At 36.8% G+C, this 27,877-nt stretch overlaps 1 protein-coding gene across 8 annotated transcripts; it reads right to left on the reverse strand.

Moving 5' to 3' along the window:
* Positions 1–451: 451 nt before the first annotated feature.
* On the reverse strand, positions 452–27,849 carry LOC130803332 (AP3-complex subunit beta-A). Of its 8 annotated transcripts, XR_009039885.1 has the most exons (13): positions 27,420–27,807; positions 26,769–26,845; positions 23,985–24,234; positions 22,670–23,293; positions 10,913–11,086; positions 10,436–10,562; positions 10,245–10,354; positions 8,203–8,403; positions 6,044–7,041; positions 5,187–5,456; positions 2,218–4,693; positions 2,067–2,118; positions 460–1,907 (listed from the first exon to the last, which is right to left on the reverse strand). XR_009039885.1 is itself a non-coding variant. In XM_057667538.1 (12 exons), exons 3-12 carry the CDS (start codon positions 24,359–24,361, stop codon positions 4,324–4,326), a joined length of 3,174 nt encoding a protein of 1,057 aa, XP_057523521.1. In that variant the 5' UTR covers positions 24,362–24,369; positions 26,769–26,845; positions 27,420–27,456; the 3' UTR covers positions 452–4,323. The 8 variants fall into 8 exon arrangements, 4 of the variants coding, with proteins under 4 accessions (XP_057523521.1, XP_057523522.1, XP_057523520.1 ...); XM_057667538.1 differs by adding an exon at positions 24,312–24,369 and having other exon boundaries at positions 452–4,693; positions 27,420–27,456; XR_009039884.1 differs by having other exon boundaries at positions 458–2,431; positions 2,546–4,693.
* Between the last annotated feature and the right edge of the window lie 28 nt (positions 27,850–27,877).

Raw genomic sequence — 27,877 nt, forward strand, 5'->3', positions numbered from 1 at the left:
AATCAAATAATACATTCGTGCCTAAGAAATTGTCACATTGTATATAGCACAAAAATTTAGAAAATAGTAAACCATTTGAAATGTGAATGATATCATTGAAAATTTAAATATTTGAAGAGAAGAGTTGAAATGCGTTAATAAGAATAAAAGAACGTAGTGGAGAATGCTATTTTCACAATAATTGCACAATAACTAAACATTAAAAAATAAGAATTAAGAAAATATTTTATAATCTTAAGAATTATACAGCACTAATTTAATCACATTATATGATATTAAGCTGAAAATTTATAATCAAATTATGCAATAAATGAAATAATCAATGTTAAGAGTTTCCATTTTAAACCCTTATACATAGCCTGTTAAGGCTATAAATATCATGAATACCGAATCTTATCTCATTTTAAACATATGGCATTCGCATTTTTGATTCCAAAAGTAACAAGAAATATGATATTTTTATCTTTTAGGGTTATGCACAATAGGCTTGAAAATATAATCCTAATAGAATTCTATTAAGCATTACTAACATTGGTTGTCGTATGATTTTGTCATAAACATAGGCAGAGATAGGGTGGCCAAGGCCAACTTCATAACTTTTTTGAAATTAGCTTATAAGAAACTTGTATGAATTCTGGTCTCTCAAACAACTATAATCTAATATTTTGGCGTAAGTGTTGGCTTCACCATTGGTTATAGATCTCCAACTATCAGCTCATTACCTTCTACATCGCAACTCAACCTTGTTCTAGTTTCATACTATCCCATTCTCCGTGTACATAAGTCTTTAATAAAATTGGTGGAACACTGCAGATTTGCAGTCAATGACTCGGAAAAATTGGTAATTCTTCACGACAATTATGAAATTTGAAAATTTCCTCATGACATTGAACCAGAAGCAGCACAGAAGGATCACTCTTGAGGAGGTCACTACTTGGAACATGATCAATTTCGAATAATAAGTGTTCATAGTTTAATGATCGGAATTCATGTTCAACAGGTCGAGGAGCTGCAGACGTACGGTGTGCTTCAAAACACATTGAAATAGGAATCTGGCTCTATTAGACCATTCGTTCAACAAGATTCCATTAACCCAATGCCGTTGTGTGGTTCCCACCTAGGATGGAGTTTAGGAGGATCGGATATACTTAATCTTACCCTTGTTAACAATTAAATTAACAAAAAGGTTGTTTCCAATTGACCCTTGGTAGCAAACGTCATGTTCAACTTCACATAAATAAGAAGTGCATATGAGTTAATGAGGCATTTCGCTTGGTCTATTAGAACAGTAAATCAGTTATGGAGTTTGTGCATGATATGATCTTAGCATAAAAAACATTCAATAGCATCATTGCTTTATTTGTTATTCATAGTCTCTCACATCCCAACAAGTACTAAATCTCAGCTATTAACTTTGTTACATGGCCTTAAAAAAATACTCTTAAACTCAAATTATAGCCTTTTATTTGAGGACAAAAACATATGATCTCGATTTGGATATGGGTCATACATCATACCACAATCCAAAAATATGGTTTCAATATCAATCGCAAAACGAACTTTGCGGTCAATGCATATGGTTTCATGATGATCAGGCCCCTATTTTTTGCAATATGCTTCATTTGACTAATACTCCTTCAAAGAAAACTAGAAACTTAACGTGAACATTCAATGAGCTATATATGGATTAATATTTTCACAACATATTTCAACTCAGTTAAATTTCATGCTGCTGGTGCAGATGCAGGTGCTTCTACCTGAATTAGCAGTGGCATAGAAAGAAATTACTTGGTCGGAACACAGCGTTGAAAGCTTAAAAGAATCTTTACACTGAGGTGAAGCTGAACAAAGATTGTCAGTTGAAGCAACCCACAAACACCTGTCTGTCTCTGACGAAACTTACTCTTCTGCTAAGGTTGGAAAATTGTTCAAGTTAAAAAATTTGAATTCCATTTTCTATAATACAGAAACTTATCATGAACAGTGAAAGAATCAAACTAGCATATAAAAACAAAACACGCAGAAAAAAAAAGAATAATTCAATAAATGAGTGTTGGGTCACTTACATTGTCAATCCATCGGTGAAAGACTGAAAGCAGAACAAACTACCGGAAATACCTGAGAATAATAAGATGTAAACCAAATCATAGCACAGATGATGAAGCAGTGAGAATCAAATAGAATCACGAGAGCCACTCAGTTGTAAAGCAAAATCACCTATCGATAAGGATGACGGAATTCCAGAAATTTGTTATGGTGCAGAAATTGATCTTGGCCCCTTCAAAAACTTCATCCAAATCACAACAAATGCACTGAAGACAGCTCAACTTTCAGATTCTTATCCTTCAACCAGAAAACTTGGGTACTTTTGTATATTCCTCACTCCTCAGTCAACATGTACTTATCATGTAGATATAAAAATAAAAACTAGCTGTCATGTCAATGCAAACGTAATTAACATCATGCCTCCATAATGCACTTACTGTAGCTCAGTAAGACATCTAACTCGCCAAGTCCAGTAAAGAACAAAATATATGGCACTAACCCAAGTGTTATGTGTTCTGGAACAAGCCTATGCCAATTCCAAATACGCAGGAAGGAATGCTGACGCTTCAGAACAAGGTGAATAATCTTCATACTTTGCAGGCTTAAGCAACATAGATAGGAAGCATGGATAACGTTAAACTAGAACAAAAGGGCAAATTATAAATACTTAAATCATATGATAGGGAAAAAATAAATGCACACTTTTGAACCAGGCTATGCTAAATATTGGCGGAATAATGCTGTATGCTTCGGCTATTGAGCATTACCTTCTATGGCATCCAAACTATCCAAAATATGTAGATAGTCAAAAATTTTCCTATTTTCATCAATTCACAGCTAAATAGGACATAATAAGAAAGCAAACAGAATTCATTCATGCAGAAACCACTTTCTTAATGCACACTGCATCATGAACTAACTCGTCAGTTTCATTTTGTACGATTTCACATATGAAGGAAAAATGTTACTATGCCGTGACTTTACGGATTAGTACAGTCTCCAGAAATGGACCAAAATAACCTTTGAACTTGGCCGAGGAAAACTCCTTCACCAGCAATGAGTATAATATACTGGATTTTTTACACGACAATATCCTTGTTTTACTACTAGAGCAAAAGTGGAATAGTTAGAAGCTTCCATATGAGTGACAAGCACGACAAAGGTCCTAATGCCCAAATACCTTAAATGGAACATGCAAGATTTTGCTGATCACATGGAACCATGAATAGAGAAGATTTATGGCTCATTGCCTTCAAACGGGATACTCGAAAGAGCAATAATGGAGTGTCTCTAAGAAGACAGAAAAATGCCCGAGGAGATAAAAATTGTGCCCTACCAATATGGTTTTCAATACTTGCTGTCACATCGAGGAAAATCAAACACAAATAAGCAACTCCTAGAGTTGATCCAACAGGCAAACTTATAAATAACGGCAGGTACACAGCTGCAGTAGAAACAATAAAACAGATAACATGTCAAACTTTTCAGGTAGCTAACAATCATAACTCATAAAAGGACTGGTTCATGTAACTTCCGCTCTCGATCCTATTTCACAAATTATTGTCTAGAACTTGCAAAACAATGATTGTAGAACTCCTACGTAGTATGTAGTACACATGTTCAACCGAAAAAATATAACCGAAACCTCAGCGGTGCATATTCAATCTGAAACACACAATTAGAGGGTCCATTTTCCATCCAAAACACATAAAACAGGTTCACAAGACATAAAAAATATACTTTTCTCCTTCAAATAAACCAATGACGGCAAGAGGGTGCGCGACACAACCATAAGCATCACTAAGGCTTTACCAACGTGAGTGTTCATGGACTTGAAACTTGTCTTCGCCGCACTCTACAAAAAGAAAAGTTCAAGGGCGTGTAGAATTGTCACAACTCCAGCCCCCAGTTTGGGTGAAGGATTATATACAAGCTGCCATATCAAAGACAGGTTATTAGCAGCACAAAGCATTACCAATGAGAATACAGCCAATACACAACTGGTTAGCTTTCATTAGCATCATGGTTTTGGAGAGAGCAATACACAAAGTGATATCATAAAATAAAATCTTGCTTCTCATGGAGCTTTTACAAATCCACCAATCAATTTTCCTTGATAAAATAAGTACAGATAATGAAAATAAAATGAAGTAGAAAAAAAAGAATGAGAAACTGTTTTGAAGTATAGAAATGTAAACTAGTAAGACAAGAAAGAACCACAACTTAATAATTCTCAAGTTTGACAAGTACATAAAGACAGGAAAGTTTATTCTTTCCTTAAGAGCAGCTAGACAAGGGTTCAGCTAAGAAATTTACAACCCTGTTTAACAGATTTAAGCCAAAAACAGTTTCTTCACAGTTGACTTTCACTGACATATTCAGTGGTTCTGAACAAGCACCTTCAACTGTAATGGTAATCAAGCAAGGAACAGAGCTGCTTAATATTTCAGCACTGAACCGTAAGCACAAACCTGATGCATCATCAAGTTTAGATGCCAGAGGTAAATCCACAGAAACAAGAAAAAGGTTTGCATTACTTAGCATCTTTAAAGCTATGCTCTCACAGATTATAAGATATGCGTCTTTCGAAAAGGAGTTCTCACTATTGTCCTTGCTCAGCTCAACAACGTGATCAGAAAAGGTACACCTGAAACATAGTTTGCAGGTGATATACATCAAGTCCAAAAATCATGACAAAAGCACTAAGCTTAAATCAAAAAGGGAGCAAAACAGAATTAATACACTCACATCAGATGAAATAGTGACCCAAAAGGCAATGTAACAAAAGCAACATTGCATAGATGTGTGCATGTAGATAAAGAATAAACTTAGACAACCCTTAGAACTAATATATGGTTTCATGTAGTACATGTAGCCGACACAAATTTTTTGGGATTAACGCCTTAGCAGTTTTATTGAAAGAGAGGTATTCTTGTAGAGTTCCAATAGTAGTAAGATGAGCTAGAGATCTCAAACTTGAAGATATAGCATGATTTGGCTTACTCTCTATCAATCTGTATCATGGCTCTAATAGGTGATCACATATCAATTGCAAATTCAAAGTTCATATGGTAACAAAGTCTAATTAGGTGAGGTTGAGCAAAGTTTTAAAGCCATGAACAATAACAATGAAGCCATACCTTCTCACATACTCAAACATGCCTGGTAGCTGTGATTCTTTATTTCTAAAATCTAGAACATCCATCTTTAGGGGTTTTATAAAGTATCCAATATCAGGGCGCAACTTTACAGGGTACTTCTCACCATTGCACTGTAAAGACAGCTTTAAGGGTAGAAGATGGTGATGGAACCGAACATGAAGGACTCGTTTCACTCTTCGACGAGGTTCAAGAGAACTAATAGCTTCCATGGGAACCAAAGTTGGGACATCATCGTGAACTGCAGAGGACCTGAAAAATCACCTTTGTTAGCCCTGTCATCTCAGAAATCAATAAGGCAACTTCGGAGAATCAACTCGGCAACAAAAAGACAGATAAAAAGGGGGAGTAAGTAGTTCCACATAACATATACACCCACTGGGAATCTTTGTACATTCTTTTAGAACTAGCAACCAGTAAACCATATATTTTTCAATTGCTACACTTTGGCTTTTGCACATGCTGCTCACATTTCAAACATACTATCTTTATCCATTTGTGAAAACTAAAAAAAAGTATTTAGTAAATATACATATAGCATATCCAGCAAAATTTTACATAACATTTGTTTTTATATGTTAGTAGAAAGATATATGGTCAAAATTTCGTATATAAATAGTGCTCAAGTCAAATTGCTGCAATTGAAAAATTAGAGCACGTAAATTATTTCACAAGAAAGACGAAATTATAAATGCATTCCTCCTTGAGTAAGAAGGGATGGAACTGTTTACTAGAAAAGCAAACACTCCAATAAAATTTATCAATAAGGATTTATGATATTAACTTTCATGTTCCATCTGCAAAAGCACATAAGTGATTCAGAGCATTTCACTCAATACCTTTCTAATTTCATCAATCCTTGCTCTGTCGAATCTGGACCTTTATTAGCCCCCTCATCTACCAGTATCACTTCTGAGAAAGAATCGTTAGAGCAATTATGAAAAGTAACCTCCACACAGACAAGCAACGGTGAGACATCAGACACCTGACAAGAAAATGAATAGTCCACCTTCAAACCCTGGCCAGTCACAGTATCCAAAAGAGTATATGATTTAGGCTTGACTCGATTGCCAAAATCGTCAATGGAAATTCTGGCAGATCTTTGAACGGTATTGATACCAGATGGTTTCAGGTCCGACAGAACAGGTTGCTCACCCAACCATGACTCTAAGTTCCTTCTAGAAAATATTTCCTCTACTCCGCCAGATCCAGATTGGGCATGACTAGTTTCAGCACAATTCTGCCCCTCAAAAGCGTTATCAGCATCTGAAATCTGGATCAATGGATCTGCACTCTTATGAGCTTCATTAGGAGATTCACTCTCCTCACTGCCATCATCAAAACTTGACCCGCTATTTGAATGCTGAGAACTATAACCAGACACGTTTTCCTCATCCAGAGAACCAGATAATGTCTCAGAATCATCTGTTGCATAGTCCCCAAAGCTCTCTTTTTCTTTGATAATATTTGAGTCTTTGTCAACATCAGCAAGAAGCAAACTACAAGGTTTAGGGAGAGGTTCATATCCAGGCGCAGCATGCAGAACTATTTGTGAAAGAGATCCAGGAAGATAAAAGCGGGAATTGAGGGGTTGAGACAATGGCAACCCTTTGGATGGGCCGAGCATTTTTTCTGCAATAAGATGTGCTGCCCCCTCTTTTGGCGAGGCATGATTTACATCATCATCAAGAGATTCTAAAAATGTTGACAATATTTTTGAAAAAGCACGAGCTCGGTCTCGGACATCATAATTCATGTCGTTTCTTGCCAGTTCAAGCACATAACTTACAAGTTTTCTAATTGTTAAATGATCTTCACTTTTGGAATACAACAAGACCTGAATCCAATGGAAGAATATAGTTCAGGAATGATATACAAGCTTACTGACAACATCAAGAACTTTAACAGCAAGCTTATCAACCACCAGTCCACCAAGAATGAAGAACGACCATCATAAGTATCACAATAATCCAACAGAAATTCAACATTTTACTTTTCAGTTTATCCTGATTAATTTTAACTTATTCTTTGTTCAGGTCCCACCAATTCTTTACAACATCTTACTTATTCCTTTGAGCTCAACTATCTCTCCAATTGCTCCCCTTCAAGCCCCGATCTTATCTACTTACTTTTAGATATAGTAATGAATGGAGGAGGAGAATATATGTAGATGATCATTGGATTAGATATTATTAATTGTAGATTACTCATCCGTCCCTAAGATTTAGCATCAAAAAGAAAGTAGGGTGTTTTTAAGAAAAAGTGGATATTTGGTAATAAATGAAGAGAAAGATTGAATTATGTGTATAATATTAAAAAGGAGTAATAATATATAGATAAGATTAAAAGAAAATGGTGGGTCCATTTTCTAAAATAAAAAGGATGCAAAATGAAAGAGACAACCCAAAGTGAAAAATGATAATAAGTGAGGAACAGAGGGAGTAGTATTATACATTTATTATTAGCAGTTGATAGAGCCGAATGAACATCGTTACCAATCAATTATCAGGCTGATTTAAATTGTTTCATAAAGCCAACCTCATATAGTGAGATTAAGGCTTACGCATTATTTTTGTGTTGTAGTACCATTATTTTTGTGTTGTAGTACCTCCTATTAGTAGAATAAAAGATGACTAACCAACATAAAACCTATAACAAAACACTATATGGGCCCAAAAGAAGTGTAAGAACTATTATAGAATGATAACAAAGAATAAAAAAGAGTAAACATACCAGACTTAACAACGTTTTAAACATGAAAAAAATTTCCTATTACACAGGCACACTATTTACAAGTCCTTAATGCTATCTGCGTCATCAATATACTTGATCCTACGGAACTCTAACATTATACCCCATCGTCCATCTAACTACATCCAAAGCTAAGTCCATAAGATATTTTAGTTTTGCATTAAACCAGTAATAATAAGCAGTAACAACTGATGAACGGGTAAATGGTAAAATAAGAACCATCCAATAAACCTTATTTTTTTCTTACCTTAGTAGCAGTATTAAGTATCTGAAGTTTTGTTTCAGCAGCTTCTGAAGTGAAACAATGAGCAAGATACTTGAGCACTGAAGTTAACATCAAAGGAATTCTGTCTCCTAAAGAATTGTATTCTCCAACCATCCACACAATTATTGCTCGGGCTGCAGGCACCTTGATAGAATCCATACTCCGAACCAATTGAATAATTACCTTAAAATTGTAAAAGATTAACAAATAAAAAACACCAGAAACGGCGCAGTAGTGAAACGGATTTTAAAAAGCATTAAAGAACAACCACTTTAGTCGTTAAACACGGTCATAACTTTCTAAATATTCTAAATCTTCTGTTAAAACACCAGGATATAACTTCTAAATCTTCTGTTAAAACAATTACAAGAACCATCAAGAGAAAAGCTTAACTTTTTCATTGTCGCTTGACACATCCTCATAGAACTTCTCTTAGGACGTGCAGCAATTGAAACATATTAAAATAGAACCAAAAAAACGCAACGGAACTACAAACTAATTAAAAGATTTATCAAAGGTTTTCATTGACGTGTTTATTTTGAACATTGAACCAATTTCCACCTTACATCAAGAAACAGTACTATCAAGCATACTTTCCTCACATTCATAGGTTTAGTACTTCAGTCAGTTCTTTACACTACTAGCATAAAGAAATTTAGATGTTCTGAATTCTGGTAAATGCATATCCATTAACATTATATAAGATAGATATTGGTATAATAAGATAAAACAAAATCACACTATTCGTAAATACATTAGGGAAACATCAATTTGCAGTCACTCAAATGGCTCCTCAGACCTGTCATGAAGGGAAACATCATCGTTGTAACAGAAAGTCAAAATAGGAGTAAAAGATTTGAGACACAACACACGACCTAAGACTTCGTTTTTTTTTTCATTTTGTAAGTGAAGACTTCGTTGTTTCTTCCTAGATCTGTAGAGCACTTTCTGGAAAAAATGCACGCGTTTAAATCTTGAATGCAGCCAAAATCATGATAATAATGTCACTGGTAACGTGAAATTGTGAATTATTTGCAGCTAATTACAAACTACTCCTAATGCATTTCACATTATAGAAAAAAGGCTATGTCTGCAATTCAGTTGCAGCGACGGTTCATTCTCTGACATCACAGTGTAATTTACGATTTGGAATACTTTATCATAGTATTCAACAGTACAGAAACATTTTGTCTAACTTAGTTACTTTTTAGCACCTAATTCTTTTTCAAACAAAAACAAAAAAAGGATTCTAAATGTTTGAGATGACTACAATATGAGCTAAAAAGTTTCAATATCTGGGAATTTGAATTGGATCAATAACATGTTACACCATACAATGGCAAATGGAGTACTATATTAATTTATAAAATACTTCGCAATGTGATTTTTAGCACATGTATCATAGTATTCAACAGTTTTGAAACATTTTGTGTAACATAATTACTATGAAGCATCTAATCAATCTTTAAGTAAAAAAAAAAAAAAAAAAAAAAGAAGATTCTGAATGTTTGAAATGACTAAAATATGAGATTAGAAGTTTTTATATTTGTAAACTTGAATAGGATAAATAACATATTAAAATGGCTAATGGGATAACATCAATTTACGATAGATGTCAAAATCTGATTTTAAGCATGTGTTTCAAACAGCCTTTTGGCAATGGTAAGTTGGATAATAGAAAATGTTCTTTAGGATGGCCACCATTTGATTTGATAGATCCCAACCCACCCCTGGATGGACAAAAGTCATTCACATCATGGAAGAGAGAACTACCACTGACAAAAGTTCTTAATGAAGTTTACCCAAGTTTCAATTAATATTGCCTTCAGGTAATACTAGGAGAAAAAAAATCCAAACAAATTCCTACAAGCAGAAGCGAGCTGTATGGCATTGGATTCGCATGCTGTGAGTGATCACCATATTGTCACACAACATAACAACAATTTGCCAGTTTTATTTTCTTAAGCCTCTCATCATAAAGAGAAATGGCAGTTTGACTGGAAATGCAATAAAGATGATTATACCTTGTCATGACTTGGTGGATCTTGACTTATGATAGCTTTCATTGACATTACAGATTGAATCAGTATTCCAGCTTCTCCATTTGAAGCATCTTTCTCAATAGATGAAAATTCTGCAATATTGCCCTGTTTGATAAATGCAGTGATCTCATTCCAGAGAAGGAAATTTTATTAAAAAGCTTCAAAATGTCTACCCTTTTTGGTAAGTGATAAAAGCCCTTCCAAGCACATATTAGCGAGTTTCGGAAGACGTTGAGCACATAGACCAATGGCAGCTACCGTATCAGCAGCAAATCTTCTATCTGGATCTTTAACATAATCCTGCCAACAACAAAATAAAGGTTAAAATAGCATCAGATACGACATCACAGTTTAATAAAGGCCTTTATCTTAAACAAAAAATTAACCCTGGTTTTAATCCCTATTCATAATAGTTTGAAGCAGTACCACACTGCCGTCTCATTATATATAATAAAAAATTATGAGAAATATGTTTTGGAAAAGGATAAAGAACCAATCAACAACCTACTTTACCCTATTACGTAAAACCTTGTAACAGGCAACTGAAGTGTCATTATCACCTCAAGTAAGAATTATCAATTAGAAAGTAATGAAGAACAATAATTCAAAACGATTGTATGTAGGGAAAAGCAGGTCATCTTCATAATTACCTCGAATTCCTGAAAAATGCTAGAAATTGAAGAATCTGTAGCAATTAAAGACAGAATTTCAAGCTTCAGAGCTTTTATCTGATATGTTTCTGAAGTTGATACAAAAAAATCTTCATAGAAATCGGCAAAAAGAGAAGGCATGACTTTAGAAAAAACTTGAATGTTGCAGAGCACCTAAACAAGCAAACGACAAATAAATGGTTTTATCCCAATTCTCAATGCACCATGTAAAAGTACAGCTAGTAATCAATTTGAACTTGCAAAACCAAGATTACCTAGATCACATAAAAAATTACTTATAGTAACAAACTCTAACACATTTAGGGGGTATTTGGCAATTAGCTTTTTATTGGCTTTTGGCTTTTTGGTTGATAAAACAACCAAAAAAAGTGTGGTAAATGGCTTTCAAGCCAAAACCAAAAAACTACTCATAGTAGCTATTTTCATTGGCTTTTGGCTTTTTTTTAATAAACAACCAACAAACAACAAATAATTTTTACCAAATATCTCCTTAACAGCAACCAGCTACTGGTTTATCAGCCAAACCAGCCCACAACCAACCATTTGCCAAACATTTGACAAACAAACCCATAAATTTAATCTAAACATAACCTTAACAATTGGGGCTTATCAGCCAATGCTTTTAGCTGGTCAAACAGCTAGCACCTCCAACTAACAATTTGCCAAACATTTGCCAAACAGGTCCACATATCTAATCTAGAAGTTCTTAATGGACTATAAAGAATCCAAATAGAGCCAAGAGGCTCAAGACCACAACACGATGAGCATTTATGCTCGTTACAACAACTAAACAGTTAGTTAGCAAAAGGGTTCTTTTTTGTAACGCATTGTACTTCAATCACAATTGTTACAATGAGACCACAACAAGACTTGGTTAAATGATTCACTCAACAAGATCTACAGGACAAATAAGATGTTGAATGTCAGTAGAAGAATTACTCTAGTGCCCATTTAAATGAACAAAGGAGATGTCCAAGATTGCTCCAATTATCAAGAAATAAAACTCATGAGTCAAACTAAGAAGTTATGGGATAGAGTGATAGAGATACGTATGAGGAGATGTACTTACATATCAGAGAACCAATTTAGATTTTTGCAGGGAAATCTACAATAAAAGCGATTCTCTTATGTGACCCATAATGAAGTACTATAACGCTAGAAAAAGAAACTTGCACATGCTCTTCATTGACTTGGAAAAAGAATACAACAAGGTAACAAGACAAGTACTTTGGTAGACAATGACAAAGTAGGGTATTCCCAAAAATACATTAATGTAGCGCAAGATATGTACCGAGAAGTAAAGAACATTGTTAGGACATGTAGAGGGAAAACAAGCGATTTTCCAATCATAATTACTCTTTATCAAGGCTCGGCCTAAAACCCTTTTTTTTGCAGCAGTATCAGATGAGATAACTCGATCGATACAAGGAGATGTGTGTTGGTGCATGTTGTTTACTGATGACATTGTTTAGTGGATAAGACGAGAAAATGGTAAACTCTAAGTTAGAACGATGGAGACAAGAGTTGGAGTCACGAGGTTTCAAATTAAGTTGGAGCATGAGAAAGTACATAGAGTGTAACTTCAGCACAAACAAGGTAATGAGATGCACTATAATGCTAGAAGAGAAAGAAATCTGTGACATTCGGGAATTTAAAATAAATAAAATAATTTTGGGCTTTAAATTAATTAAGAAAATTACCGTGAATCAAGTAAGTAAAGTAGGTAATAATAATAATAATAATAGTTATAGTAATAATAATGATGATAAAAAAAAAAAAAAAACTAAAACTAAATATCCAAAGAAAAATCAGAAACCCAATTCCTTATCCCCATTTCCCTTCCCGTCACTTTTTTTTTCTACCACCTTCTCATTCCTTCTTCTTCCTTCTTAAACCGACACCCTTCCCACTTCCTTTTCCTTTTCCTTTTCCTTTCTTCTTCTTCTTCGAGCGACAGCAGCACCGGCAACACCTTCACCATCTTCTTCCTCCTTCTTGTAATTGTTGGTGTAAACAAACTAAGGTATTAAATCTCTTAATTTCTATGTGTAATTTCATTTTACTCATCTTTTATAATCGATTTTCTTCTTATATGTTCGAACCCTAACTATTTCTAATCGAAATTACATGTAAAAAAATGAATATATTTGTAGAATTTATTCCATTAAAGAAGAAAGATCTGAAAATCCTTTTGTGTTCTTTGTTCATCCATTTCGAAGGCTTTAGTTGGGTTCTTTTTAGTGTTGATTAGTATTGGTTTTTGGGTTATTTGATTTCTAGTATAAAGTTTGGTATTTATTGAAATTTCAGTCCGGAATTTGAACGTTCTGTTTTGGCCACTTTCGAAGTAGTTCTAATTGTTTTTGGGTTCTGGTTCCTTCATAAGAATTGTAAAGCCGAGGCCGTGGAAGCTTATAGTTTGTATTAGGAATTTGTTTAATGTATAATAGTTCTGATTAGTTTTGATTATGTTGGACTCGTAGTGAGTTGTATGGTTACTTTATGTTTAGATTAGATATTTGATTTGAGATTTAGCTGTGTTGGTTTCGTTATAGAGCTGGTGATCCCTTTGCCCAGGTTTTGGGATATGATTTAAGTTTCTTGGGAAATAATCCCCGTGACGACCCTGTTTACGCGATCCGATCATACCGCGACCACTACACCTGTCGTTCCGGCTGCCATCACAGTCGAACAGTTTGAGACTATGCTAAAGATGTTCCACACGCAGCAACAACAAAACCTTCTTCTGCAACAGCAGATGTTTCAGACACTTAACGTCGGATCTTCAAAGGGTAGTTCTGGGCACGATTTAGGGACGTCACAAGCAGAGGGTATTCAAAGATTAGCCCCTAGGAAGTATGACGGTAAGGGTCTTCCTATTAAGCTAGACGATTGGATCCGGGAAATGGAGAAGATATTCGTGATATTGAAGACACCCGAAGATATGAGGGTAGATCTAGCGGTTCATTACCTGACCGGTGACGCCGATACTTGGTGGGTCACTCATAGAGATGCTCTTCTATCAGCCCCTTCCGCAACTACATCGGAGCACCCTTCTACCGTACCTCCTCTTCCCTGGAGCTTGTTTGTGTCAACGCTTCGCGACGAGTTCTTTCCTCTACATCTTCAGCGGAGGATGTTCGATGAGTACTCTCGACTTACGCAGGGAACCCAGACCGTTCACCAGTACTACATTCGATTTATGGAATTAGCTAAGTACGTGGACGATATGAAGATTGGGGAGAGATTCAGAGGTTCTTATTAGGGTTAAGTCTGGATATTCGGGAACGTATGAGGAACTTGGGGCACGAACATGTTAGAGATGTGTACCATGATGCATGTGAGGCTGAACGCCTATGGGATGAGCGGAAGGCCACTCAAGGGCTGAAGCGACGTAGGGAGGATACCAATGAGATATCACAGAGTGTTGGGGGTCGAAGATATTTAGCACCTACTCAGTCACACCGAGAGCCCCGATCTAGTTTTGGGAGATCAACATCGAGCACACCCCAGGGTAGCAGAGTCACAGAATGTTTCCACTGTGGGAAGAAAGGGCACAAGAAGGCTGACTGCTTTACGCTTTTACGAGAGCAAGGATTGATGAGGACTTCTCAGGGTTCAGCGCAGAAACCGACCGGCAGTCAAGCTGTTGTAACTCAGGATAGAAGGCAGGGTCGACCGCAGGCATCTTTTAGGCGTGGTTCGCAGAGTCAGGGGTCCGCTATGGGGAGTTCATCTAAACCATCTGTCGGTACACCAGTTAGCGGCACCAAGGCTACAGGGAAGCTTATGGCTCTCAAGAGAGATGAAGCAGAGGTTACGCCAGGAGTTATCACGGGTACGTTCTTAGTCAACAATAAACCTGCATATGTTTTATTCGATTCGGGAGCATCTCATTCATTCGTTGCATCTTCGTGTGTATCAAAGTTGCTCTTGCCTGATTCGCTTGAGATAAATAGCGAGTTTACACAACCATCGGGCGAGAGAATCTTATGTCAACGAGTGTATAGGGATATAGCTTTAGACTTCATGGGATTGGATTTACGCGTAGATTTGATAGAATTTTCTTTAGATAATTTTGATGTTATCTTGGGTATGGATTGGCTGAGGAAGTACAAGGCAAGTATCGACTGTTGGATGAAGAAAGTAACTATACGAGGACCTAAATGGCAGAAAGTGACTTTTAAGGGTTTTGTGCCAAAGAATCACACTAAGATCATATCTGTTATCAAACTGAAAACATATTTGAGGAAGAATTACCCGATGATTCTATGTCACGTAGTAGACACGACGATGAGAACACCTGAGATAGGAGAGATACGTGTAGTACGTGAGTTTGCGGATGTCTTTCTTTCTGAGATACCTGGATTACCACCTCCAAGAGCAGTTGATTTGACGATTGATCTTGTACCGGGCACGAGTCCTATATCTAAGGCTCCATATCGCATGGCACCTAGAGAAACAGCAGAGTTAAAGGTGCAACTACAAGAATTGTTAGACGAGGGTTCCATAGTGGTAGAATGACCCACATTTTAGTATACACGAGGATGGTAGTTTGCGATACAACGATAGATGGTGCGTACCTAATGACACAGACCTACGTACTCGCATTCTGAGAGAAGCGCATAGTTTATGTTTATCCATACATCCGGGCACTGACAAAATGTACCAAGACCTCAAGAGGACGTTTTCGCCGGGTCTACCGATATACCCTCACTAGACACAATGCGCCCAAGAAAAGAAACCTTGCGTAGCCAAAATTCGCACTTTGAGAATTTGGCATACAACTTATGCTCTCTCAAGGTCTGTAATACGATCCTCAAATGTTCGGCATGTTGATCCTCATCTTTAGAATAAACTAAGATGTCGTCGATGAATATAACAACGAACTGAACAAGGTATGCGGTAAAGATGTTGTTCATGAGGGTCATGAATGCCGCCAGTGCGTTGGTTAAACCAAAGGGCATAACCGTAAACTCATAATGCCCATATCGTGTCCTAAAGGCTGTCTTAGGAATATCCTTTGGTGAGATGTTCAGCTGATGATAGCCAGACCTCAAATCGATCTTAGAGAACACCGATGCACCTCTGAGCTGATCGAACAGATCATCTATCCAAGTAAGAGGATATTTGTTCTTCACAGTTGCCCGATTGAGCTCTCGATAATCTACACATAACCTAAAGGATCCATCTTTCTTCTTAACGAAGAGAACGGGTGCGCCCCAAGGAGACACGCTTGGGCGTATATAACCCTTGTCTAACAATTCTTGTAGTTGCACCTTTAACTCTGCTGTTTCTCTAGGTGCCATGCGATATGGAGCCTTAGATATAGGACTCGTGCCCGGTACAAGATCAATCGTCAAATCAACTGCTCTCGGAGGTGGTAATCCAAGTATCTCAGAAAGAAAGACATCCGCAAACTCACGTACTACACGTATCTCTCCTATCTCAGGTGTGCTCATCGTCGTGCCTACTACGTAACATAGAATCATCGGGTAATTCTTCCTCAAATATGTTTTCAGTTTGATAACAGATATGATCTTAGTGTGATTCTTTGGCACAAAACCCTTAAAAGTCACTTTCTGCCATTTAGGTCCTCGTATAGTTACTTTCTTCATCCAACAGTCGATACTTGCCTTGTACTTCCTCAGCCAATCCATACCCAAGATAACATCAAAATTATCTAAAGAAAATTCTATCAAATCTACGCGTAAATCCAATCCCATGAAGTCTAAAGCTATATCCCTATACACTCGCTGACATAAGATTCTCTCGCCCGATGGTTGTGTAAACTCGCTATTTATCTCACGCGAATCAGGCAAGACCAACTTTGATACACACGAAGATGCAACGAATGAATGAGATGCTCCCGAATCGAATAAAACATATGCAGGTTTATTGTTGACTAAGAACGTACCCGTGATAACTCCTGGCGTAACCTCTGCTTCATCTCTCTTGAGAGCCATAAGCTTCCCTGTAGCCTTGGTGCCGCTAACTGGTGTACCGACAGATGGTTTAGATGAACTCCCCATAGCGGAACCCTGACTCTGCGAACCACGCCTAAAAGATGCCTGCGGTCGACCCTGCCTTCTATCCTGAGTTACACCAGCTTGACTGCCGGTCGGTTTATGCGTTGAACCCTGAGAAGTCCTCATCAATCCTTGCTCTCGTAAAAACATAAAGCAGTCAGCCTTCTTGTGCCCTTTCTTCCCACAGTGGAAACATTCTGTGACTCTGCTACCCTGGGGTGTGCTCGATGTTGATCTCCCAAAACTAGATCGGGGCTCTCAGTGTGACTGAGTAGGTGCTAAATATCTCCGACCCCCAACACTCTGTGATATCTCATTGGTATCCTCCCTACGTCGCTTCAGCCCTTTAGTGGCCTTCCGCTCATCCCATAGGGGTTCAGCCTCACATGCATCATGGTACACATCTCTAACATGTTCGTGCCCCAAGTTCCTCATACGTTCCCGAATATCCAGACTTAACCCTGATAAGAACCTCTGAGCCCTGAATCTCTCCCCAATCTTCATATCGTCCACGTACTTAGCTAATTCCATAAATCGAATGTAGTACTGGTGAACGGTCTGGGTTCCCTGCGTAAGTCGAGAGTACTTATCGAACATCCTCCGCTGAAGATGTAGAGGAAAGAACTCGTCGCGAAGCGTTGACACAAACAAGCTCCAGGGAAGAGGAGGTACGGTAGAAGGGTGCTCCGATGTAGTTGCGGAAGGGGCTGATAGAAGAGCATCTCTATGAGTGACCCACCAAGTATCGGCGTCACCGGTCAGGTAATGAACCGCTAGATCTACCCTCATATCTTCGGGTGTCTTCAATATCACGAATATCTTCTCCATTTCCCGGATCCAATCGTCTAGCTTAATAGGAAGACCCTTACCGTCATACTTCCTAGGGGCTAATCTTTGAATACCCTCTGCTTGTGATGTCCCTAAATCGTGCCCATTTTACCCTTTGAAGATCCGGCGTTAAGTGTCTGAAACATCTGCTGTTGCAGAAGAAGGTTTTGTTGTTGCTGCGTGTGGAACATCTTTAGCTTAGTCTCAAACTGTTCGACTGTGATGGCAGCCGGAACGACAGGTGTAGTGGTCGAGGTATGATCGGATCGCGCAAACAGGGTCGTCACGGGGATTATCCCAAGAAACTTAAATCATATCCCAAAACCTGGGCAAAGGGATCACCAGCTCTATAACGAAACCAACACAGCTAAATCTCAAATCAAATATCTAATCTAAACATAAAGTAACCATACAACTCACTACGAGTCCATTATAATCAACATAATCAAAACTAATCAGAACTATTATACATTAAACAAATTCCTAATACAAACTATAAGCTTCCACGGCCTCGGCTCAAAAGGACATCCTTAGCAATCTCATCAACATTGCTAACCCGATTATTCCCGACCGGATCCGACCTGTAATCAGCTAAAAGATGGGAACAACAAGGAATCAGATTAAACTGAGTGAGAAGCAACAATCCAAAACGATTAAACACAGAAATTCAAACAATGGTTTAAAAACAACATCAGTTTCCTAGATCTATGTGCGCACAGGGAGTCTAGTTTGAGAGGTGCCCCATAGCTCTAAGGCTATGTCGCTCTCGGGTGAAGCTAGTCAATATCTCAATGACAATTCGCTTCAAAAACAGGGAGTAGGGAACCATGTTCCTCAACTCTGTCAATGACCAGCTCGCAAGCCCGATCCATTGACCATATCAATCTCAGCATAATCATTCATAAATATTTATCACATTCATATAAATTTCACAAATTTTAAATAAACATTTTACAAATGGTAGCCTGGCCAGACCCCTTTTTAAGGGACTGTTACTACTCACCAAAAAGAACGCTTCAAGAAGTAAAATTCGTTTCTCCGCTATCACTAGAAAGGTTCCTCAATGACGTCGTCTCCTGGAGCATAACAAACACAACATCACAAGGTTCATTGGACCCTACGAGATCCTTGAGCGCATAGGCGAGGTCGCATATCGACTTGCGTTACCTGCGTCTATTGATAAAGTGCATGACGTGTTTCATGTATCCCAACTAAGGCAGTACATCTGGGATGATTCACACGTTCTTCAACCCGAACAATTAACCTTGGATGACACCTTGCAGTATGAAGAGACTCCCGTTCAGATTCTTGATAAGAAGACGCGTGATACTCGTCGAGGTAGTGTAGCACTTGTGAAAGTGCTATGGTCTAATCACGTTACCGAAGAAGCCACGTGGGAGGCAGAAGATGCCATGAGACGCGATTATCCTTGGTTATTTGCTTAGGTATTTATATTTTTATCGTTTTATATGTATTGCATCTCGTTAGTCTTATAAAGTTAAGTTCAAGGACGAACTTCATTCTAAGTTGGGTAGAATCATAACATTTCGAAATAATACTAAGTTTTAGCGATGCTAAGCCTTAAAATTTTGATTAGTTCACATAGTTGTACGAGTTATATAGATTCTTTCAGTGCATAAGTATGAGTAATTGGGTAACATAGTCTTATGATATGTATGATAGCTGGATATTTGAGTTTGTGCATGAGACTTGAGTTAACTTCGAGGACGAAGTTCTTCTTAAGTTGGGTAGAATGTGACATTCGGGAATTTAAAATAAATAAAATAATTTTGGGCTTTAAATTAATTAAGAAAATTACTGTGAATCAAGTAAGTAAAGTAGGTAATAATCATAATAATAATTATTATAGTAATAATAATGATGATAAAAAAAAAAAAAAAAAAAAAAAAACTAAAACTAAATATCCAAAGAAAAATCAGAAACCCAATTCCTTATCCCCATTTCCCTTCCCGTCACTTTTTTTTTCTACCACCTTCTCATTCCTTCTTCTTCCTTCTTAAACCGACACCCTTCCCACTTTCCTTTTGCTTTTCCTTTTCCTTTCTTCTTCTTCTTCTTCGAGCGACAGCAGCACCGGCACCACCTTCACCATCTTCTTCCTCTTTCTTCTTGTAATTGTTGGTGTAAACAAACTAAGGTATTAAATCTCTTAATTTCTATGTGTAATTTCATTTTACTCATCTTTTATAATCGATTTTCTTCTTATATGTTCGAACCCTAACTATTTCTAATCGAAATTACATGTAAAAAAATGAATATATTTGTAGAATTTATTCCATTAAAGAAGAAAGATCTGAAAATCCTTTTGTGTTCTTTGTTCATCCATTTCGAAGGCTTTAGTTGGGTTCTTTTTAGTGTTGATTAGTATTGGTTTTTGGGTTATTTGATTTCTAGTATAAAGTTTGGTATTTATTGAAATTTCAGTCCGGAATTTGAACGTTCTGTTTTGGCCACTTTCGAAGTAGTTCTAATTGTTTTTGGGTTCTGGTTCCTTCATAAGAATTGTAAAGCTCCGAGTCATGGTTGCGTGGGCACTTGAATTGCCCCAAAATGAGTTCGTATGAGGAAGTTATACCCAAAATGCTAGCAGGGTGTCTTGTAAATTCGAAAATGATATTTTTGATTTACTTGTTCATAATTAAAGTTGGAGTTCAAATTGAGTACTCTTTTTATCATGTGTTTAGGGTTAGTAGTTATCCTTCAATTGGGTTTTATTAATATGAGGTTGATTTCATTGACATACTTTCATTAGCATGCTCCTTCGTCATGAATTAAGCTTTAATTTTATTGAATCTTGAGTTTATATAAATTAATTAGATGAGCTTTGTTGATTGAGACTAGCTGTGGGATATGTATATTTAGCTGTTGAATTATTGTTAGGAATTAGGAGTTGTGACAAGTTATTATAGTGGTAAATAATTGAATAGATTAATGCTCATAGGTGTAATACTAGATGCTTGTGAAATAATTTATGGGAATGGATTAGTTGTGTTCTTCTTCTAGGATAGCTGGTTAATCTTGTTTAGTTTCTTGGTTTGAGTTAAATGAACTAGAAGTGTTTGAATTGGAAATACAAAGGGAATTGTGGAGACGTATGATCGTTACAAGGTTATAAGCTAGTCTTAAACAAGGTTACATTTTTATATATGTTGAGGTTAGAATTAGAACTTGTGCAATCTTTGATATTAGGGTCATTAGAATAGAAGATAGAACTAAGATACGATCATAGGAGGAGATGCAATGAGTTATATAAACCTAGTTCGTAGTATCGAACGCTTTGTTGTGATGTTGTGTTTGTTATGCTCCAGGAGACGACGTCATCGAGGAACCTTTCTAGTGATCGCGGAGAAACGGATCTTGCTTCTTGAAGCGTTCTTTTTGGTGAGTAGTAACAGTCCCTTAAAAAGGGGTCTGGCCAGGCTACCATTTGTAAAATGTTTATTTAAAATTTGTGAAATTTATATGAATGTGATAAATGTTTATGAATGATTATGCTGAGATTGATATGGTCAATGGATCGGGCTTGCGAGCTGATCATTGACGGAGTTAAGGAACATGGTTCCCTACTCCCTGTTTTTGAAGTGAATTGTCATTGAGATATTGACTAGCTTCACCCGAGAGCGACATAACCTTAGAGCTATGGGGCACCTCTCAAACTAAACTCCCTGTGTGCACATAGATCTAGGAAACTGATGTTGTTTTTAAACCATTGTTTGAATTGTTGTGTTTAATCGTTTTGGATTGTTGCTTCTCACTCAGTTTAATCTGATTCCTTGTTGTTCCCACCATTTAGCTGATTACAAGTCGGATCCGGTCGGGAATAATCGGGTTAGCAATGTTGATGAGAGTGCTAAGGATGTCCTTTTAAGCCGAGGCCGTGGAAGCTTATAGTTTGTATTAGGAATTTGTTTAATGTATAATAGTTCTGATTAGTTTTGATTATGTTGATTATAATGGACTCGTAGTGAGTTGTATGGTTACTTTATGTTTAGATTAGATATTTGATTTGAGATTTAGCTGCGTTGGTTTCGTTATAGAGCTGGTGATCCCTTTGCCCAGGTTTTGGGATATGATTTAAGTTTCTTGGGAAATAATCCCCGTGACGACCCTGTTTACCCATTCAACAGTAAGTCGGGTTGTTACAAAATCGCTCCAAGTGAATGCTTCAACTACCTTGTGTCCATATTTCAGGGGGACATCCAATAAGAAATGTCCGTTAAAGCTAAAGAGCAAGTGTTATCAAACAACCATTAGGCGCTATTACATGAATCTAAATGATGGGATTTTAAAATTGATCAAAATAAGAAGATGGAAGTAGCAGAACGCAAATGCTTCGATAGATGAGTGGACATACCTTAAGTATTAGAATTCAAAACGAAGATATAAGGGATTAGGTGTTACAAATATAGAGGAAAAAAGGAAAGAGAATCGTTTGAACCGGTTTGTGCATGTGCAAAAACGGGGAATTAGAAAATCGTACGGAAGATAGAAAGTTAAAATTCGGGAGACTTAATACGAGGGTGAGAGAGACCGAAGATGATTAGGAGGACGGGATTGAAAAAGGATATGAAGAATCTAGACTTACAAAATGAGATGGTAGAAAATCATGAATCGAGAAGAAGAATCCATGTAGATGATAACTGAAATTGATATATTGATTCATGTAATCAACCTCGATCTTTTGGTGTTAAGGCTCTGGTATTGTTGGTGTTGTATTGTGCTTCAAAAATGAAAATGTCGATACAAATAAGAAACACTAGCTAATCGGAATTTTTTCACAAAAGGTGACAATTACAAAAGTGACTCTAAGCATGTACAATAAATAGAACATGAGAAGGAAAAAGACAAGAAAACAAACCACATATTTTGAGGCGTGTGATGATCTTAAGAGAAACAACAATGGCTTCACAATTCTGTTTGCATCATTCTTTGGTGCCATTATCCAGTGCACTCCAGCAGCTGCAAGTACTACAGCACTATTTTGACTCCATAGTAGAGGTGATGTACACTTCAGAAGCATCATCAAGTCATCATTGGTAACAGAAGTTAAGGATGCATCATCCAGGTCAAGAAATATCTTTTTCTCAGAAGTTGAACGTGATAGGTACTCATCAGATCCTTCAGTGTATGACCTCGCAACCAAACCCACTAACTCTGGCTGAGTGCTTCCAAGGGCCAAGTCACCACTGCCCTGGAAGTGAATGCCAGGATTTACATCATCCTTTTCACAGCACTTAGCCTCAGTAACACAGGGAGAAAATAACACTGATTCCTTTGCAAGGCCATGCCTTGCAATCACATAACGCAATAGAATACCAATCAGAATAACTTGACCCCATTCTTCTATATCAGGGAGAACTTCACAAAGCTTTCTATAATTTTTTGCAATCAAAGGCAAGTTTTTTGGACATATTGAGTTAAAAGCAGCAGCAGCAGCTCCAACAACTCCAGGTGAATGATCATTTAGTAGTATACCGATAACCTACAGAAAAAGTTCTTGTTACAAATTTGTCGATAGACAAACAAAAAACTAGATGTTACCATTAATTACAAGAATAATTAAATGGTATGATGAACAGACAACATTTTATTTGACACATTAAGAGTGAATCCTCTACACCAAAAAAGAAAAAGAAATACTTATTGTCCCTCAATAAAGTAAACATCTTCCATCTTTTGGGTGTCCCATTAATATTACCTTTTAGTAAACTTATCCTCACTATTTTCTTTCAACTTTGAATTCTCCTTGATCAGTTAATATTCATGCAAAATAAGAGTTAGCTTTGCCAAGTGATGATGGCAGAAATAAAGAAAGAATTATTTTGATGTGTAAAATGAAGAGCATGAAGCAATTTCTGCTTTTATAAATTCACATGAAGTACTCAAAATTATATTACCCAGGCCTTGCCCCCACAAGTGGAGGTGTGCATCTTGGTCTCTTTTAGGGTTTAGGTTGTGTACGATGTCGGTTGGCTCACAAATTGGGTCTTATGTTCACAAGATTGATGAGTCAATACGGTGTCAAATTTGAAGTCAAATTGGTTTAATGTTAGGCAGCGACGCAGCGTCTGTTTTGCATATCTCTATCCACAAACATGCTTGAAATGCGTTATGGATCCAGATTACCTTACATGATTATCCACACATCAAATTACAGCTCAGAGATAATATACCTCTTCAATTGCAGATGCATTTTCATCTAGCCGCAAATCATTCAATTTAGGAAGAGCATTGGCAGCGCATTTTCTAACATAGACAGATGGATCTCTGGCACATGTATTGACAGCAGCTAGAACAAGGGGTGCTATTACATGTAGGCGAATACCCGCCATAGTACGGAGTGCCCATGCACGCACCAAAGGGTTGGTGTCTCCTAGATCCTTCTGAAAACAATTGATTGATAATAATGCTTCATTTGGTCGCCTGAAGCCAAAATGTAGGGTACATTGATAAGTACTAGACTAAGAGCAGTAGAGCATAACAATAAGGAAGCAACTAACCACATAATCTTCATGACCTCTACATGTATGTCTCCATTGCTACAGAACATATCCTAGACTATACATAAAAAGATTGTGTGAAAGGCAAACAATAAAAAAAACGCGAGCACAAACAAAGCACACCACATTCACATGAGTGAAATGGATTTCCCTTTTCTAAAAGGAAGGAAAACCATGAGTTTTGAAGTATACCGATCATCGACACATCATAGAGACTATTTATAAACTAATAAATCAGATATGTTTCTACTATCACGTAGTCAAGCTCTACATCTACACCTAAGACACTAATCTTGACTCTAGCTAATAAAAACTTGGATATTTGAATTTCTTAAATCCCTAAAAAAACATTTACTCATAGCTCTTGGTCTCGCACTTTAGCATACGGTGTGTTTGATGTATGAGATGCATTTTTATTTTTGACAAAAGAATTCTTAAGATTCATCTATCATCCAAACTCTTAAGATCCACATTCATTAGATGTTCCAAGCATAGTGCAAAAGGAGGTAACGGTCACGGACTCACAGTTATGGTAACGGACACGTGGATGCGGGAATAGGGATGATGTGGTTATCGTACCGCCAAATATCAGCCTAAACTAAACCATGAAATAACGCTTAAAAAGGCCTAAAACACGGTTTTTCACTCCTTTACGATGCGGCCAATATCGGCTTGGTAAATTTGAAAAACTTTACGATGTTGCCGATACGATATAAAGCGGGCTTATTTTAGCACTATGGACTTCCAAGCATGAAGCAATATTAGCGGACCTATTTCATTTGGGAAACTACGGTAAATAGAAACAAGAATCTAAAAACTGCAGAAGTCCAAGCTGAATAAAGGGAAAAGGACCACAAATAAGAAAATAGAAAGAATTGTAGACTCTGAACCATGGCTGGTAGCTCCATCCTTCAAAGTTCAAACCGTAAGAGAATAGTTTCAAATAAATCTGACATTCAATTTGCACATTACACACTTAAACCATGGTAATGAGTTAACATTGGTGTGAGAAAAAGTAAGAGATGTTTCCTAGAAAAGGGCGGACACAAATAATTAGGATAGTCAAACAAAGAAAAATGCCTAAATAAACTAGGAAAAGGAGGTGTAATATAAGCACTCTGATCTTCCATGAAACTACTATAAATTGTAGTCTAAACCAAGTCTACACAGAGCACTGAGACATTTTTTATTAAAAATTAGGATAAATCCTACCACTAGCTTGCAAATAAAAGTTCTGATGTACAGCCTCACTCTCTAACCCTTTGAACTTTGAGCAATCATGAGCAATTGTTCTGTTTCAATGGTGCACCAAAAGAGAATTAAAGAAGATTCATACAATGAATCAAAAGCATCCCTTTGCTAAATTATATCATGTCAAATACCAGTGCAAGTCACAGTTACGAAAATTTGAATATTTGTGTTGATTGGACTAGTAGATATTGAAAGTTAACTATCGGACATGAACAATCAAATAGGTGATAGACTAACAGTCCTATTATTTTTTGAGCAATACTTTAAGTTCCCTAAATCATTAACAAGGAGAGGGTAATCTATTAGTTACAGTGTTTATAGATAAAAAATGCAGTTGTGTTTCCTAACTAGTGACTACAAATTTAAAAGTTGACAACACACCCAAGTACTAAACCTCAGCCACATCACAGCCTCAAGACTGCTATTTTCCACAACTGTAACATTAAGCAGTAAGAGCAGCAAACCATCTGAATCACTCTCAAAGTGGTTCCGACACTATTATCATTGTTGCAACCTCAACAAAATTTAAATTAATGGTACAAACTGTAAAACATTGTAAATAGAAAGAATGGGAGTCTAAGTGAAGTCATAACTACAGAATTTCTAGATGATGAAATTAACAACAGTCCACCTATCTATTATATCAACTCTAGAAGACCAACGTTGGGGGACATGACCAACGAAGAACTGAAAAGCTTTTTTTTATTCCAGAAATTTGTTTTGCCTTAAAAATTAAGGATCTTTCACTTTTTGACTTCTCATGCGTCTTTTTGTAATCATTTCAAGCCAAGAAAAATTCCCACAAGATCCTACAGAGAAATGGTAAGTCCAATAAACCTACTACTTGGAGAAGGACAAAAAAGGTTTTCTCCGACAATTTTAACAGCTTAACCTCAGCCCTGAGGAATCTTCCTTCTTCAAGGCAACTTTTTCATTATTCGTTTATAAGGATGCTTTAAGTATTGAGTAGCAATCAACCTTCCAAAAGAGAAGTCAAGTAGAGTTTTTCTTAAATAAGCATAGCCTCTTAGTAACGTTAAAAAATTGGTTGCAGAGAGTCAGATTACCAATTTAAATTCCACAGAAAGTAATTCCATGATCAACAGTGAAGGGATTACAAGCTTATATCGACTATATAAACGACACATATGGGTCTGTCAAAAGAAATACGATACTTAGTCATTACTTAGGATTTATGAAGCATACTTTTCCGCATAATGCTGCAGGTATACGTACACCAGCTTCTTGACTTCCAAGGAATGTGATGCCACATTCTTGACAACCTGTACACAAAACAAATACAAGCATGTCCTAATAAGTATAATTGAAAATCAATGCGTTTCCAGGAGAGAACAGATGGAGGAACACAAGTACGATATAGTATTCCAATATGAATCATTACAATTGAAGTTTAACCCAACCAAATGCAATATCAATGTAACACTATCAGTCTTTCACACTATCTTCTTGTAAAATGTTCCATTAACTGATTACTTACGCTTGAGTAAGCAACCACAATTCTCACTGACTTTCATTCCAAATCCAATCTGAAAACAAGTAAATTTCCATTTGCTACTATAACAATGCAGAACAATTTATCCGCCATAATTTAAAACCTAAGCATAGAATAATGTATAGTATCTGCATTCAAAGAAAATTCTTCTTTCGGCATCAAAAAAAATAGTTTATCCTGAAAAATAAAACTAGACCAGAATGATCTGCAAATCGGATTTTTTTTTTCTCCTTTAGTATTAGATTGAGCTTAAGCCGGAGATTACTAAAAAAATCGACCTCATATACACACAATTCTTACATAAAAATTAACAAAAAAATCAGTCAACTTCATAAATTAAGCACCTGAGGGAAGAAATTGGAGACATCGAATCCTTGAGCAATGAGAGCCAGAAGACGCTTAAGAGCTTCGCATTTCTCCGAGTCAAACTTGCTATCGAGAAGAGGAGCAATATTGACATCCTCAGGATCGTCATAGAGATGAGCATCAGTTCCGATCCGAAACACCATTGTTGATGCTTTGCTGAGTGATTCTGCTGTTGCTCCGAATTGCGGGAACATTTCTCCCTAATTTAGATTTATCAGTGGTTTTCTAGGGTTCTTGAAATGATAGTGCGCTTCTGATGAATGAAAAGGGGGAGAAAGTATGGAAACGAAGAAAGACGATGATACAGCATCACACAGACCAAAAATGGTGGAAAAGGTAACTAAAGTGTTTATAAAATTATCGAAGTAATTTTTTTTTAAGGTGAATTATCGAAGTAATTAGTACTCCGTATATTCGCTCTATGGAGTATTGTGTT

This window comes from Amaranthus tricolor, chromosome 16, assembly GCF_026212465.1.
Source record: "Amaranthus tricolor cultivar Red isolate AtriRed21 chromosome 16, ASM2621246v1, whole genome shotgun sequence".
NCBI lineage: Eukaryota > Viridiplantae > Streptophyta > Magnoliopsida > Caryophyllales > Amaranthaceae > Amaranthus > Amaranthus tricolor.

Bases quoted from the DNA above. Each gene is read 5' to 3' on its own strand.
- LOC130803332 (XM_057667536.1), bottom strand. From the start codon at position 27,635: ATGTTCCCGCAATTCGGAGCAACAGCAGAATCACTCAGCAAAGCATCA. The intron at 7,042-8,202 runs GTAAGAAAAAAA...CATTGGATTCAG, and splicing joins TACTTAATACTGCTACTAAG to GTCTTGTTGTATTCCAAAAG. The intron at 4,694-5,186 runs GTATGGCTTCAT...ACTATGTTTCAG, and splicing joins ATGTTTGAGTATGTGAGAAG to GTGTACCTTTTCTGATCACG.